Genomic DNA, 18,644 nt, shown 5'->3' with positions numbered 1-18,644 from the left:
GTATAACTTAACAAGGCAGTCCTATGTCTTTACATATATGACGAGAAATGGCTAATCGGTTTTTTGAGCTCGTGTATTTATAAAAAGTGTACAAGTGTAATATTCCTGATTTTTCTATACATACTTGTAAACTTTCACTCGAGAAGCATAACGGTTATTTATCAATTATACCAATAACATCCTCAATATATTCGAGTATGTCTTATTTATATTTGAGGTAGAAATACACACAACATTGTTAGTGTAGGTAGTCCAGTCATACACCTTCCGTATGGTTGTATAGTACAAAGGTAGTCTAGTGTCATATTGTAGGTTTTGTATAGCTCTGACGTCTCGCATGATTACACATGTAACGTAATATGGCTTTGTGTGCGCCCTTGTTACTTGACTAGACAGTTGTGAATTCGTTAGTGGTTCTCACAGCAACAAACCACTACTGTTTGTTTTTTTTGTTGTTATTTATTATAATTATTGTTTTCCTTTTAAGTTCCCCAAGCAGAAAACAAAGCAGAAAATCTCTGATTCTGCCTTGAGAAGGAGGAGGGTTATTTGCTTCCTGCTATAATTTACAGTGGTGTAAAGGAGGGTTATTCTTTCTTTTAATATGGACTAGGTTATATATATATATGTGTGTGTTACTCACTCACTTACATACAAATCATCAATCGACCAGAATAAAAGAGAGAAAAACAAAAACGCTCGCATTAAAACAATAGGTAAATTGGCAAAGGAAAGTTAAGTTAAGGCACAATTCACATATTGAATTTCCTTTTATAACATTTTTTACTGCTGGAATACGACGTTTTCGGAAAATTATTTAAATTATTCAAGTAGCAAATAACAACTTTATGAGATTTACTCTTAAATGTTCTTTCAGAGAGCGAAGATTAGAGCCCCAGCATCTAAGACGAAGATAGATTGTCTGTTCATGGGAGATCATATGTTTATATGAAATGTTATAATCATAATTTCTTGATTTCATGATAAATAAGTTAAATTTCACTCGGAAACATAACAGTTTTTCATGAAAAAAAACATCCTGTAAATATTCGGGTATGTATAACTTCTATTAGAGTTAACAATACACACACTATTGTTGGTGTAGGTAGCCCAGCAAGGTAATATTCCGAATGATTGTATAGTACAAAGGTAGTCTAGTGCTATAGTGTAGGCTCTGTATATCTCGAACATCTCGCATGATATCGAATGTAACGTGATATGGCTTTCTGTTTACGCCCTCGACACAATAAGACACGTGACCTGCAAGATGTATATCAATAACTAATTTGACTGCAAAACAGTGTCAAGGGAGGTGAGTATTACATTCATAGTCAAATTGATCAAATATTGATTAATATTTTCTATCTTGTGTTTGGAAAGCTGAAATCATACTTTGATGAATTAATGAGCACATGATCAATAAATTACTTGACCTTAAACTAGGACAGATATCAAATTAGCAGCGATACGAAAACATACGATCTAAAATATACTTTGAATTTCGAAAATCTGAAATTATAAGGGATTGGAAGTTGAAAAGAGGTCGTAGGCTATGTGACCTTCCTTGCAAACTGTCTTGCCCGTCATTCTGTATAGCAAATCCAAAATGATATTATATATTTGTTGTCGTTTCTGATGACAAATGAGCAAACCTTACACCAACACATTTAAGTACTAAACTTGACAGTTAAGACGAGAGCTTATCTGTGCCATCACTACACTTCGAACATTCCAGATATAACACAATTTCAACTATTCAACTGCCCTACAAATGTAATATATGTCATATCTGGCGATGTTTGTATCCGGTTCTCTTTATCCCTAGCTGCTGGTGTCATACAATATCATTTCGTATTATGTATTGGATCACCTAGTACAATCAGTAACGAAAGCATTGATACATTTCTTTCAGATAATTTATATTTCATAATACTAAACTATGCAATTTTTATTAGGAAACGAGCAAACTAAGAATGGTAACTGTCTGATATGTAATGTTCTCTTTCGGGATTCAATGATTGTTGAAATAACACTGCACTGTTCTATCCTATTGCGTATTTAACACTTTATATGCATAGAGGATACGTGGTTTATCGGTTTACTTGATATCACCACCGCTTTTAAGATCATTTTGTTTTCATGTCAATATTATTCTGATTTTGTAGTTTTCAACTGAAATAAGTATACAGAATATACCACAACTTTGTTAAAGACATGTTTAACAGTAGTGACAGCATATGTGGTATTCAAACATGTATCAAATAGTGCCTAGCAGATGTAAAGGCTTTGGGTTGTCTATTATAGTTTATAGTCGTCTGGATTGCAAAACAAACCACTTAGTATCCAACTTTCATTTATTGGATTATACGTCGTAACAAACGGTACCATATCCGTGTCTTTGTTTTCAGCTCTTTCCGAGTATATGTACTTTAACGCAAAAACCACACCACAACAATTTCCAATATTACAGTACCTTCTATTCATAGCGTCAGTCGAAAATTGTATCCGATAATACTTTTTATAAAAATGGATTAATACGATATCAACTCATTATGTACAGGTTAAAAGGGGCCACTGTTTAGTTTGCCTTAATTAACAGAACGAACATCAATTCGAAGGTGTTACTTGCCGTTTCCTTGCGTTAAATATGCTTACATATTGATTAGATCAATACAATGTGAGCAGCCTATAAAGTGTCTGTTGAGAAAACATTCGCACAAAAATAAATGACGTTACAGCGTAGCTACTCGATTTAAAGGAGGACGTGGCTGATTGAGGTAGGCACATTTATAGAATATGACGTCAGTGAAAAACCCAAAGGCAGATCGGTCTTTTTTGTATGGTAATGGAATTGTGACGTCACAAAGTCCCTCCTCCCCAAATAATTCGCGCCCAATTACACAACAACGGTTAAGTCATCTTATGTATCAACATGACTCAAAATTACAAGTTATCGTACTGACAGTATCTAAACTGGCGTAAAGTAGGGGAAGGACAAATATTCCATAAGTGTTTCCTACGACAGTGTGGTGCTATCTTAAAGCACTTTGATACCCAGTGTATCGTCCGGTTTGGATTAGGTGTACGACAAGTACCGGAATCTGACAGGAGTACTTTTACCTAGGACGCGCACCTCTGTGGCAATAACCGGAGGTGTTTCCTCAAGAAATGTTGCAACTGGTACTTCTAACTGTATTAGAGTCGTCTCAATGGCACCGTCTATCACGACACTTTGTAGCTAGTTAAATTAACATCGGTTATCTGTGTCCGCCTGTCGGTATGAGGATCAAATACTGGTACAGTTTTCTGGATATGATCGATTTTAAAATGTCTTAGAAAAGAAATCTATATGGTGTACATTGTATTGTTCCATAAGAATGTGTGACGTCAAAGCGTTCCCTACCCGACTTGGAGGCATGGCTGTAACGTTGATGCGTATTAATAAGGTGTGACGTAACGGAAAATATATATAAAAGGAATGACATGAATATTTTTCAAAGATTTGCGACATCACTCCTTCTTGACGTCACAGACATTCAAGAGTACTGTTTATATGAATAGGGCAATAGCTGTTATACTACTTTTCAGATTTGTTCTCGAAATGCAGCTTCTACGGTTTTGTCTACGCTTGTTACGATCTTGGTCGGATTTCCCGTCCAATATGTTCTTGTAATATCTTCTTTATATTTCCTGATTCGACTCGTGAGATGGCCATATCACGTTGTTTTTCAGCGAAAATTTATTTTTGTCAAGCGTAGTGTCAACGCCACTTCTCATGTAAGACATATGAGGCAGGTTCATTGTTAGTTCAATGTTGGTATCTCTTATATACAAGTGGACGTCATGCATCTGTTCTACACGAACGGTAACTGAAAAGTAATTATGATAAATTATTTTGGTAGATAGATCGCAACACACAAAACAAGTCGTGTATCATGGACGAGGTGAGAGATTCTTAAAGCTTCATGGAAAACTCATCAGGTTGATTGTCTCTGTGGACCAGTGCATTGTCCGAAGACTTGAGAACCATGCGCATGCTCATTTTTATGAATGATCACTTCGTTAGGTGGAAGCTTTTGTATACCGATTGAAGTTCTCATGAACCCTATTTCATATATCCCTTTTTCAGCAATTGATTAAATTTACCAGAACCGCTAAACGAACCCGGGTGTTTTCGGTCTGTCAAATATTCTCTGAACATTGCTTAGTGTACAGTGACATCATAACGAGCATAAGTCTATTAACTTTTCTAACGGTTTAAGCTTGAGTGCCCTCGGTTGTAAACACACACACACCTATTGCGCACACGATCGTCTATCCTAACTGTATGTCGGTACAATGCACCTGTGACCCTCCACCTTACAATAATGGTCGTAAAAACCTATTATTTGTAAAGGATCGTTTACCGTACTCAAGCGTTCCCTGTCGTCTGAATCGTATACTTTATGTACAGTAAATGAAATGATCTTGACTCAAAATGAGGAGCTCCTGTAGTTATGAAAACTATATTAGAGTAATATTCTTGCTTAATGCAAGTTATATTTCACTCGGAAATATAATGGTTACTCATAAAAAAGCAAGAATATCCTCAACACATTCGGGCATGAATACTTTGTATCAGAAATATTATCTACACACAGCATCATTCGTGTAGGTAGCCAAATCCATAAACCTTACGTATAATTGTATAGTGAAAAGGTTGTTCAGTGCCTAAGTATAGGTTCTGTACAGCTCTGACCTTTCGCACGATCTCACATGCAACGTGATATGGCTTTATGTTTACGATCTTGACACAATAAGACCCGTGACCTGTCAATTGTATATAAATTACCATAGTTGACTGTAAAATAGTGTCAAGGGAGGTATTTTACACTTTTAATCAAAATCATTTAATGTTTATTGACTTTGTCTGTCTTGTGTTCGGAAAGCTGAAATCATACTTTGATTAATCGATGAACAAATAATATTCACATTACGCGAGCTAAAACGAGGACAGATATCAAATTAGAAGCGACACGAAAACAGAATTGAAAACAGATCGTAGGTCATGCGACGTTCTTTGCAAACTGTCTTGTTCGTCAACCTGTATAGAAAATCCAAAGTGAAATATTATGTTTTACAACCAAGCAAACCTAACACCAACACATATACATACTTTACTTTACAGTTAACGCGAGAAGAACATCTTTGCCATCACTACAATTTGAACACTCCAGATATAATATACTAGCGGAAAAAAAGAATATTTTTTTTATTACCAACTGTATATAATTATATATACATGACAATTCACACACATGACCGAGTATGCTCTCTATAGGCGTTGACCAGTTTGCACGTTTTTCTCGTCCAGCCATCCAATTCGACAATGATAGTTTATTTTTCAACTGCTGGGTCACTCTGTTGAGACCAGTGAACAGTAAAAACAGCATTATAACGTTTTAATTTGTGATTAATGCTATGCCGTGTCTCAATGAAAATGACCGCTTCTGGATTATTGGTATGCTTCATGCTGGGATGGGCCAAGCCGTTGTCTCTACACGTTTTCATGTCCATCGAAACACAATCCGGGATTTGTGGAGACGACATCAACAGTTTTGCCACGTCGGCGATCGACCTCGTGCTGGACGTCCACATGTGACGTCACGTCAACAGGACCCTCATATTCTGCTTGTCCATTTGAGAAATCGCCTCCAAACGGCAAGTTTGACTGCATGGACAATCCCTGGGTTGCTACCAATAAGCCCGAGAACTGTACGGAACCGATTGCGTGAACGAGCTATCCGTCCGCGACGTCCTGCAATCCGCCCAGTTCTTCTGCCACGTCATCGTCTGGACTGGTGCAGAAAGCATCTGCGATTTACTCGACGGGATTGGGCAGACATTTTGTTTAGGGACGAGTCGCGAGTCCACCTGGATACTAGTGACGGCCGTTCCAGAGTGTATTGTCGCGTTGCAGAACGTTTCCGTGACGCGTGTGTGGTACAACGACGTTCTTTCGACGGAGGTAGCGTTATGATTTGGGGCGGCATCACAGACAAAGGGAGAACGCCTCTGGTGGTTGTTAATTGGAATTTGAACGCGCTACGTTACCGTGTCGAGATCCTCCGGACCCACATCGTTCCATTTATGCAAGGGCAACAACGCCATATTACGCTACAGCAGGACAACGCCAGGCCACACACAGCTCGTGTCGCTATGGACTTTCTGGCCCAGCAGAACGTTGACGTGTTGCCCTGGCCTGCTGTATCCCCCGATCTGTCGTCCATTGAACACGTCTGGGATGAAATGAAGCGCAGATAACGGGTATTACCTAATCAACCGGTGACGTTGGCTGATTTGGCTGCAGCGTTGGTACAGATCTGGAATGCCATCCCACAAACATTCTTGAACCGTCTGATAGGCTCCATGCGTCGATGTTGCCAGGCTTGCATTCAGGCAAACGGTGGACATACGAGGTATTAACTTTGTGAACTCAGTATTGACCCCTGCTGTGTTTACGTCACTCCTGAGCGGAACTTATTGATTCCATAATGTGGAAAATGAAATGCAACTGTTAATAAATAACAAATAAACCGTCCCTGAAAACCTTGTTGTTCTACGTCATACACATTTAATTTTTTAACACATTTTAGGCATGCACAGTTTCTTTTTTTCGCTAGTATATATGTTCAACCAATCAACTGTCTTATCTGGCAATGTCTATATCCGGATCAATTATTCTTTTTTTGTGTCATATTCTACAATTTCGTCACTTAGTGCAATCAGTAACGATATCATGGATAGACTTCTTTCAGATTTCAGATCAATATTTCATAAACAGTAAGCCATGTGATATAATTAAGCAAAATAGCAAATTCAGAATTGTTTGCTACGTTCAGTTTTTGAAATGTATTGCATGTTGAAAAAAACACTGCATTATTCTGTCCTATAGAGTACGTCATACTTTTTGTACATCAGCCTGTTACAACTATTAAGATGTTCTGGATATATGTGATCTGTTCACCTGACATTTTCTCAAAAATTCGCCAAACTATTTCAACAGGGCAGACAGTAATTTTGTTCATGTTTTTTGTTTAAGAATTCAGTTTTTAGGTGTTAAGATTTGCCTTCTTTATAAGCAGTTGATAGATTTTTTTTCATTTTTTTTTTTATCAAATAATTTTTGATTTACTTGAATGGATTTGGTTGACATCAAAACAAATAACCAGAAAGGAAATGTGTCATCTTATAATCTGCAAAACATAACAACATTTCTTGTGCTAACGACAAAGGCAAACTATGTTTTCATGACTAGATATTGAAATGAAACAGTTATATCAGATTTCAAAAGGAATAAACACTAAAAGATTAATTAATTCAAAGCCATTAAAGCGATTTAACTTCAACGATTATGTGATAGCACTGTATATGTTAATGTTTTCTATTGGAATTGGTGATATCTCCACAATCTTTAGCGAACTTCTCTGCTAGACCTTTCTGCCTCCTTCAGGCTCCATCAGGTGGACTCATGTTTATCATACATGATGTTTACATGCAGTAAACAACCATAGTGACGTCATATATAGACAGTCATACTGAAGTTATAAATAAACAGTTATATTGACATGAATAATACATATTCATACATGTAGTGACGTCACAAACAATAACAGCGCAGGCAAAACAGCACATTTAACGCATCGAATCGGTACAAGTAGAAAACCGTTAATGGAACGCAAGGACAGTAAAACTTATCTGTATTCACATTTGGTTTCTTATTAAAAGTTCTTGCAGCTCAGATAGGTCAAACATAAAAAAAACATCTCAATAGCATTAATACATACGTTTGCTTACTTTAAACAAATTTGAATCCATTATCTTTTAATTTGGCTGTTTATGCACTGTCATGCACAGTCCAAATTCAAAACCGGTTTGTGCGATATCACATTCTCCAAACTATTCATATATTAAAGAGGAAATGACAATTTGTATATAACAGAATATACCACAACTTGGTTAAAGACTTGTTTGACAATAGTTACAACATTTGTGGTATTCCTATCAAATAGTATCTAGCAGACGCTACATTCTTTGGTTGTCTTTTTTTAAGCTTATATTTGAATTAATATAATTTGTTTTGTATAGTAACTGAAGCAAAAATACATTTGAATTTCCCGCTTATCATTTCAGTGACGTCAGTAAGTTCAAATCCCAGAACAGCCGAATTTTCCAGAAGAAATAATAAAGTCCCTTGTGTCATTGCAAACCAGACGCACATAAAATGGTTTTAACACAAACTTAACTTTATTATCTATTTCATATGAGTGTTTTTATGTTGAAAAAATGTTAATATTTGCATAACTTCTGCTTGTTTAATATTAAAGCTGTTTTTTGCCATTGATAGATTACATGTATTTGGAAGTGATTCGGCGCTGAACGGACTTGATTGTTTCCTCGGAAACGCTTATTTTTCCATCGAGTGGAATATGACGTTAATTGTCAGAAGCATATATACTCGGAATTTTTTAATTAAAGTGGTCATTTTAGTAGGTGCTAACGATTCCAAGGACAATTTCGGTTGAAACAGATTCCATGTCTAATCGGTAAGATTATCATCGCTAGCAGACGACGTTCACAGGGGCTCGGTTTCGTGATTTTGAGTAATGGATGACATCACTGAAGAACCACAACACTTAAATAGGTATTTATACAAATTCTTAAACCTTGTCGATACCTGCTGAATTTTAGTGTTGTGGTTATTCACTGATGTTATGCATAACTCAAAATCTCGAAACCGAGCCCCTGTGTACTGATGTTGACAAACGTGGTAATATCGTATCTAGAATGGAGCTTACAGTAATTTTGTGGTACCTACACATCTTATAATAAATTTATATTGTTATAATTTGTCGTGTTGCTTTAATTTTTGCGATGACCTATATTGCTAAATGCTAACGAACCCAGAAAATTCTCTGACTATATGCCTATTGATACCGAAAGTATCCGGTGGCCATGTATGTTCCTACACTGACCGAATCACTGTCAATTGCAGTATACAGTCTCATATACTGGAATTGGTTTACTAACGACATATAGGCAAATGAAACACAGAATGTAAATATGAAATAGTATCGTCTTATTTTCGAAACAATGTACTTCATTTTCTCACTCTCATTAATTGGATTGAAAGTAGCATCAAGCGGAATGATATCTGTGCCTTTGCTCTGCGCTCTTTCCGAGTATATTACCTCGTGCAAAAGTATTTACAGTATATTCTAATCTTAGTCTGTCTATTTTTTTTATCTGGTAATACATTATATAAAAAAAGGTATCAACTAATTACGTACAGGTAGTTAAATGTAGTCACTGGGTCTTTGGCCATTCTATGATGCACAACTCTGTGGAAATTACAGGAAGTTTGTCCTCAGAAAATGTTGCGGGAAGCATTTCAAACTGGTAACGTTTTCCAGGACTACTAAACGGAGTCGGCTGTTAAGGGACTGTCAAAAATTCCCTTATCACCTTTTTTATCCGGTGACAACATTTCAATACCACTCTTTAAAATCATACAGCGTACTTGTATTCACTACCCCGGAAGTTTTAGGTTGAATGCCCTCGATTGTCAACATTCATGTGTGTAGATCGTTCTGTGTATACAAACACGTTTTGAGCACATGATCGTCTACCCTGACTACATGTCGCTACAACTCATCTTTGACTTCCATCTGTAGCCCTACAATAATGGCAATTAAAACCAATTATTTGTTAGTGATCGTTTATCGTACACACCAGTATCCCGTCGTCTGCTCTAAATTATAAGGAAGAGTGTTACTCCTCTGTGACGCTCTACACAAAGATGAAAATAAACATTACATGTCTCTGATTGGTTTTACCTGGTAAACATGTCTACCGAAACATTGGGTTGTAGATTAACACTTCCTACTCGCTTTCGCTTTTTAATTCCATGACAACGAGTTTTGATATCCAGAGCGACCGTGTCCGGTAACTTAACACTCACTTTAGAAATGTCAACTCACGCTATGTGTTTATTTAGAAATCCTCCCGAGAAAATCGTGTATAACTTCTGATAAATATCAATCTCCTTTAGAAAGGGTGGAGCAACCGTTGACATGGTATAATCCTGGAAACAACAATTATCCGAATGTTATACAAATCATTGTTTTAGACGATTTCATGGCTGCATTTGTTTTTGTATAACGTAACGGCGACCCTTTATAGCGAAGTATTGATATTTATCACTCAGTACCTATACCTCAGTACATGAAAATTTTCCAGAGCTTTTTCATCGAAAGGTCCAGATGCAGTTTATTTCGGATCATCGGTATTTCTAGACAGTTCCTCATGTTTCGAAGAAATCGAGTATCCCCCGGAAAAAACGACGTTTTTCATTGACACTTTCTAAAATGTGATGCGTGGACCTTATAGTACTTGCGCGATATGTCTCACTGCACACTAAATATCGTTAAGGTGCCAAAACTGCACAAGTGACAGGCTGTCCCCTGGCCAAGACATACCAGAGTCTGTAAAAATGGTAGTTTCAACAGTGGGACGACTAGTTCGCCCGTTGTCAGTATAATGTGACCGGGTGGCGTGTCCTGCTGGGTGTCTTCGATAGTAGGTTTCAGTGTGGTAGCACTATAAAGTCGGCATCAGTTCCGCGCTATCACAAGGAGACAAACACAAACACATATCGCAGCCTCCCAAAACACACACGCATACACTACACGCATGCATCTTGCACACATGAGAGGCCGTCCTTAAATGCCCACAGCTGTTGATAGAACATTAAACAATACTAAACCAAACCAATCGTAAAAGGTTGTATCGTGTATTTATGCATGAATACAAAGGAAATTTTCTCTTCAACAATACTTAAAGAAACCACAATCTTACAAAGACTTCTTTCGCTCTCTGACCCTTTATACTGTGGGAGGAAAGCTCAAAAGCGATATTTCACTTAACACCATAACCATGAATGTGGACAACTAACCTCCGACACGAACATTTGAAAGGGACACAAACTTGACGTTTTGGCCTTGATGCAATTTACCATACCGTCGACACTTCGAAAGAACGCTAAATAGCTTGAACATTTCTTCAAAGACCGCGGAGAACGTGTATTTAAAAAAAAAAATAGAAAAAAAAGAAGTTGGCAACCATGTTATAAACCTCAAGTTATAAAACAAAACAAGAAACAAATCAAGACATTTGTGAAGTGGATAACGTTTTGCAAACTTTATTAACGTCAATACAAAAATTTGAATTGAGCTCATTACAATAAGTTATATAAATTTCACGATGAACAACGTTAAGTTCACAAACTGAGAAAACCATTAAACAAAACATATTTATTTACACAGTATGTACACAATTATAAAAACAGCCTTTGAAATGAAATATAAATACAGAAAAAAGTTGTTTTTTATCATATTTTTTTGTTAAAATGTTCAGTTTCTTTTATGGCAGCTATTTTTAGAGGATTTGGATTTATACTGCTTTACGCAACTTGTCCTTTGGAAATAACAACAGCTATCAACAATAGTTTGGTGGAAGCATCCCTAGGCGGTGGGGGTTTAAACTTGTACAAATATTGGGGCTGACCCCAGGGGAATGAGGAGCGGGGCCAAAAAGGGTTATTTAGCTGTATTGCTTTAAGCGACTTCTTCCTTGGAACTAAGCGATCGATATCAACTATATATTGTTGGAAGCATCCCTAGGTGGTGAGAATTAACAATCGTACAAATGGACAAGCTGACCCTTGGAGACTTAGTCCCGGGGTCGTAACTTTGAAACGGTTGAGATCCCTACCCCAAAACTAAATATACAATTGCTGCGCATAAAGAGAGGAACACACTCATGATATAATCATTGACTCTTGGGTCTGGCCACACCCCTAGGGACCTAGTTTCTTAGTCACAACTTGGAAACAGTTGAGATTCCCACCCTATAACCATTAATACAATTGCTGAGTATAAAGAGACAAATGCACATATGCTTCCAGGATTGCCCTGGGGTCTGTCCCACCCTTGCAGGCTCAACCCCTGGGTCATAACAATTGCTAGGTATAAAGAGACAAATACAGTCATGGTAATAGAATTGACCACAGGGTCTGCCCGATCCTTGCAGACTTAGCCCCTGTTTTTTACAGTTGAGATCCCCACCCTAAAACTATATATATATAGAATTACCTGGCATAAAGAGACAAATGGAGTCATGATATTAGAATTGACCCCGGGGTCTGGCCATAACTCTAGGGACCTAATTTCTGAATCACAACTTGGAAACAGTTGAAATCTCTACCCCATAGCCATATATACAATTGCTGGGCAGGGCATGAAAAATCAAATACATTTATGCTATAAGGATTGGACTTGGGGTCTAGCCCTATCCCTGGGATATTATTTGGAGAATATTTTGCCATGATTGCTGAGATATCCAGATGAGCTATACAGACCCTCTGGACCTCTTGTTATTGAGACATTGGCCTTGGTGATTTATAATAGGCTAACATCGCGAAGTGATATTTTTCTAAATAAATTTCAATATATCGAAGTTACATACCTCAATTGCAACGTTTTCTTGTTTTCTTTTAAATGTGACTTATCAAGTGGCGATATTTAGGTTGATCGTAACATCTTTTAGAGGATTTGTTGACAATTAAAACAATTGTTTGGTATACCATTACAGGTTTGACTGTATGCTTTATATTCTATGGCACGCCTGCTTTGTGTTATACAATCAAAGAGATCAGAGTGATGCTTGTACAACTTGAGTATGCTGGGCTTCCAAAATGAGATGTTAATTAAAACATTTGATAAATAAGTAGTCATTTATATACAACTAACACACAAGAAACAGTTAACCTGTTTATTACTCTTGTTAGCAACACATTTACATACAGTATTACGTTTGGCGCATCAGGGGCTACTACAACAATTTTACTACCATATATTTATGCTATTATTTTTTAATAATCTAGACTCCGGGGGTATTGAGAGAAGCACCTACACAGCCCAGAGAAGTGAGCAGCTAGACTCTGAAAATGTCTCCAGAGAAGCGACCAGACTCTGGTTGTTAACACCCCTAGAGAAGCCATGATGATAGCAGCTAGACTCCAGTGATACAAGAGAAGCCGCATCCCCACACTAGTATAAAACGTTGTTGAGATTGGGGGTGAATTCCCCTAGAATTTAAGCCCCTAGAATTTAAAGCTAGATTAGAACTGAAACGAGAACTATAATAACCTACCTGAAGTGAGTAGCCCAAACAACCTAAAATAGAGCAATAATGCCTGCCAAAGGCAAGTATAAATGGTACATGTAAAAAATACATTGCGCAAAGATTCAATCATGAGAAAAGGAACAGCTGCTAAATACCGGGAAACAGCAAAAGATAAGTACTACATTACAATTGGCAGAACTTATATGCATATATGAAACTTGGCATGCAGCTGGGGATGGTGTGTGGGTACACATAAACAACCGTGGTTCACTGCAGCCTCCCTGGATGAAGGGTGCTGCTACCAATTTAAGAGACCCCTATATGGGACCATATACTGCTCTGCGATTGGTCAATTTCTCATCTACTTATTACCATACCTTCATTAACATATAAAACAAAACAACCCATGCCATGATCATGACTGAATAGGGAAACGTCATGAGTTGGATATAAACTATACAAAACAACTTATATTATTATAACGACTAAAACAAAAGAGTAGCTGGCTACATCGTTGTATATAAACTATAATTTAATATATTAAATATCAAATTATCATTGTATATACAACTAACACACAAGAAACAGTTAACCTGTTTATTACTCTTGTTAGCAACATATTTACATACAGTAATACATTTGGCGCATCAGGGGCTACTCACTCCAACAATTTTACTACCATATATTTATGCTACTATTTTTTAATAGGCTAGACTCCCGGGGTATTAGGAGAAGCAGCTAGACTCTGAAAATTTCTGCAGAGAAGCACCTACACAGCCAAGAGAAGTGAGCAGATAGACTCTGAAAATGTCTCCAGAGAAGCGACTAGACGCTGGTTGTGAACACCCCTAGAGAAGCCATGGTGGGATCAGCTAGACTCCTGTGATACAAGAGAAGCCGCATCTCCACACTAAATTAAAACTATGTTGAGATGGGGGTGAATTCCCCTAGAATTTAAAGCCACAATTGAATGAATGTGTTATACGAGTATTACACAGGAGTGAGAGCCCCAATACGCGGTAGGTTTTTAAATATTAAAATAGTGCATAATATAAAAAAATACATTTCAAAGCATTGTGATACCAAGCCCTAGAAATTTACAAATGTAAATATGGACCTATAAAAAAAACATTTCAACATCTTTTTCAATGTAAAAGGAATTCATCAAAAATATATGATACGATTTCTAAAAGATGATGTGTCCTATGTAACTTTTGCTGTTTCAATTGTTAGTGAAATTACGAAGGTTTATTAATTCAAAGAAAAATATAAAAATCATAGTTATCGAAAACTTACTCCTCCTGATCACTGGCGTAGTGCACCTTTGTCCTGATTTGGGTGTCACAAATTGTGGTTACGTGGCACACAATGAAAAAGGCACTAGAAATTCAACATTCTTTATTCAGTGTTACGGAAAATTTTCACCAAATATGTCTATTTTTAGACGTTTGGCGCTCTCTCCCAGACTGTTGGTTTTGTTAGCAATTGCCTCCATTGTTACACCCTGCTCAATCATTTGTTCGTGTGGGACATCGACATTTTCTGAGAATGCCTGACTCGGGAATCCTCTCACCAACATCAAAGTGCAGATTGGCTCTTCGTCATCGTTTCCCATAACGATTCCGGGTGACCCAGAAGCTCCGCGCTGGACCCAACAATCGAACAGAACTTTCCCTTGATCCCGGATGCCCTTATACCCAGATTTTTCTTGGTCATTCGCGATCATATATCCACGTCGATTGCTATTCTTACCAGCATTCAGATCAAAAAGTTCAATATCAGAATCAAATTGCATTATTTCACTTTTCGGTTTTCCAGGGTGGCCAAGCAATGCAAATGATTGACTGTAGTCTGGTTTACCAAACTTTCTTATTGGTTGAGGGATTGCAGATTGACCAGGTTGCAATTCTAAAATCGCAAAATCAAGTTTTTCGTCGTATACTGGCCGCTCAGGTTTAAAGTGAATTTTTTCAACGGTAGTTTTTTTGGGAAAATGGAACTCTATCCAGACATGGTTGGAGCCTAGCTTTGACCAGTCTTCAGTGTCACCTCTGTTTTCTTCTGGAAAGAAATATAATTTCATTGACGTATATCTAACAGGAAAATTATGTACTGAATTCCTGAATATAATATATTTTGTACATGTACCATATTTTACACTGCATTTCCCCAACTCTCTTCTAACTTCCCCTGTAATGTATCCCTATTCACGTCACTTTCCCTAAGTCATAGCTGTTAATGTTGGTTACGACGAAAGGTAACATATTTATATAAGTGTGTTAACACTTGTTTCTGTCTCTAATTTATTTAAGAAAAATCAAACAATTTAAACTTACATGAACACTTTATGTCTTAACACTTACTTTTAAGATTTGGTCCAAATAGCATTCCATAACAGATAGTGCTTGGGTATATTAATTTATTTAAACATGAATATTAATGTAAATTTTATACTTTGCATTCATAATACGTTTTACAAGAAGACGTACAAAAATGTTCAGATGCAAAAATTTAGTATAACTTATCATATTTAAGAGCGCAGTAAAGAACAAAACAAAATTTGTCAGTGGGAGTTAGAAAATGTCATTGATTTGAAAGGCACACTTTAAACCTTCTAAAATGTTTTAATATCTTGTTCCGATTTAATAACTGATAGGTACAGAAGTCCAATATTACTGAAACGTATGGCACGGTAAAGGATACCAATAAGTTAAACTGTCGTATTACTATTATCACTTTTGTAAAGCATTTGTTTACGCTGAAGAAGTATTCCACGAAATTAACACGTTGCAATGCATTTGTACAGAACTATGGTAGTTCGAAGTTTGATTAATTGATAATAGAAATAAAAAGAAAAGTGCAGGATATGTACATTACAAATCCTTCACTTTACAAATGTTGCCATCTAGGAACTATAAACGCAATTCCTCAAAATAAGTGGCCAATATATGGACAATAACTTGACAAGGGAAGTTATTCCAAGTCTGTAAATCTCAAAGTAGAATTATCTTTCATATTAACTTACTTGTTATGTCTTTGGCGACATGATAGGCGGTGAGAATGTACTTGGAACCAACTCTTATCCCTGTTCCGGTTGAACGTGGCCCTGTGATGCGTCCAACAGCGTTTCTTGCACGCGTCCACACGTCAATTATTCTTGCGTCGTGGGTATTGTCCATCTCTTTTCTTAACAGATTAGGATGGTCATCTCCAACTATAGAAAGAACATATCAGAATTTATTTTACTGCTGATCGTTCTGTGAGTGTTGGTATTTAGTTTATATATAAGTAGTGAACAGGTCATTTTCAGTGTTCATACCGTCATGAAAATTGTAAAGTATACTTCAATACATTTTTTTGCATTATACATTTATTGTTATTATTGATGTTTATGTAGATATTTTCTTATATTTTTGATATTGAAGCGCGTCTGTCGTCAAAGGAGAGACTCCTGGAACAGCCTAACGTCACCAAGATGTGAACATCTAACGGTTGTTTCACGTTAAAAGAGGCGGGAGGAGAAATCGCAAAATGACGCCGGTCGAATTGCATTCATAGCCCCATAATATATCAAGATATACATTATGATACATGAATAAGACTAATGTTAACATGTGTTAATGCCCTACATGTTAGTATGTTATGCACGTCTGCCTGGTCACAGCTAGTGTGCATAGTGCAGCTCCGCTCTAATACTATAGCATTATTCATAACAGTTTAATAACTTGATTGTTTACATGTTTCTTTCAAATACTTTGTAAAAATTAAAATCAAATAATACTGTTGGTTCTATACTATTAGCAATATATCGATTTTAATCGATTGAATATTTTTATTTATGTGTAAGAACGAAGAAAATACTAATTAAGTCCCCTCATTGTTTGGTAATTGTAATGATCTGATTAAGTCAAATTTTCGTTAAAATGGAATATAGTGATCCTGCTATAAAAGGTTATCAGGTTAAAGGAGACATAAAATGTAAAAAGATCAAAAGAACTTATTATTTTTATTATTACTTTAATATTACATGGAATACCATTTGCAATTTATATACAATGTTATCACATAACTGATGCAATTTACAATGTCATGCATATGGTAATACACACGTATGATAAAATCTAAAGGTGCTGTGATTGGTAAAAACCGTGGAAACATATTCCTCCTACAGGTACTACTTTTATTTACAATACCACATGATTCATTAACTTTTATTTTAATGAATGTGAAATGTTAATTGTTTCATTATCATTTTTATTTTATTCAAACTAATAACGTTATCTGATAAATATAATCTTACATTCCTGTCCATATATTGAACTTGTTAAACTCGTTCATTAATTTGATATGCCATTGATAATGAAACCTCATGTGATTATATATAACGCGAAATATACCACTACAGTGAAATAAACCTTAATCTTCATGAAACAGTTATAGTTAGGGCCATTAAGTGCCTCCTGAAAAGGAAACTTCTTTAGGAATATAAAAGTACGCACATTATTTGAATCATAGTCCATTTGATAACAACTGTGGCGTTCTGTATTCACACATACATTTTGTCTTTTGTAAAATCAACGAAAAGCCATACTAACCGTTTCTCTTTTTCTCATTTCTAAGCTTGGCGTCAACTCCTGGATCCCTGTCACCACTGGATCCTTGTTTTTCTGCAGATGTAGATCAGATATGCTACCAGTAATTGGTTGATTTATAGCAGTGATGATATAGGTGTAAACATTGGGTAGAGACAGTTTACCAGTAATTCGTTTATATATAGCATTGATGATATAGGTGTTTACATTGGGTAGAGACAGTTTACCAGAAATTGGTTTATATATAGCATTAACGATATAGGTATAATAATTGGAGACAGTTTACCAGTAATTCGTTGATTTATAGCATTGATGATATAGGTGTAAACATTTGGTAGAGACAGTTTACCAGTAATTGGTTTATATATACCATTGATGATATAGGTGTTAACATTGGGTACAGACAGTTTACCAGTAATTTGTTGATATATAGCAGTGATGATATAGGTATAAACATTGGAGACAGTTTACCAGTAACTGGTTGATTTATAGCAGTGAAGATGTAGATGTTTACATTGGAAACAGTTTACCAGTAATTGGTTGATATATAGCATTGATGATATAGGTATAAACATTGGAGACAGTTTACCAGTAACTGGTTGATTTATAGCAGTGATGCAATGATGGTATATGTGTTAACATTGGGTAGAGACAGTTTAACAGTAATTGATTGATATATATTATTGATTATATAGGTGTAATCATTGGAGACAATTTACCAGTAATTGGTAGATTTAAAGCAGTGATGATATAGGTATAAACATTGAAGACAGTTTACCAGTAACTGGTTGATTTATAGCAGTAATGCAATGATGGTATATGTGTTAA

The 18,644-nt window shown here is 36.2% G+C and overlaps 1 protein-coding gene across 1 annotated transcript in view; it reads right to left on the bottom strand.

Annotated features, from left to right (window-relative positions):
- Positions 1–12,856: 12,856 nt before the first annotated feature.
- LOC110441101 overlaps positions 12,857–18,644 on the bottom strand; it is a 17,798-nt gene continuing 12,010 nt past the window's right edge. Inside the window, exons 2-4 of the mRNA XM_021484205.1 lie at positions 17,820–17,891; positions 16,250–16,438; positions 12,857–15,285 (exon numbers count right to left, since the gene is read on the bottom strand). Coding sequence (XP_021339880.1) covers positions 14,633–15,285; positions 16,250–16,438; positions 17,820–17,891 — 914 coding nt within the window. The 3' untranslated portion in view covers positions 12,857–14,632. The remainder of the gene's footprint in view (positions 15,286–16,249; positions 16,439–17,819; positions 17,892–18,644) is intronic.

The sequence above is a fragment of the Mizuhopecten yessoensis genome, unplaced genomic scaffold, assembly GCF_002113885.1.
Source record: "Mizuhopecten yessoensis strain PY_sf001 unplaced genomic scaffold, ASM211388v2 scaffold1779, whole genome shotgun sequence".
In the NCBI taxonomy this organism is placed as follows: Eukaryota; Metazoa; Mollusca; class Bivalvia; order Pectinida; family Pectinidae; genus Mizuhopecten; species Mizuhopecten yessoensis.
Note: the sequence above shows the minus strand (reverse complement) of the source record. Positions and strands in the feature narration are given on the sequence as shown.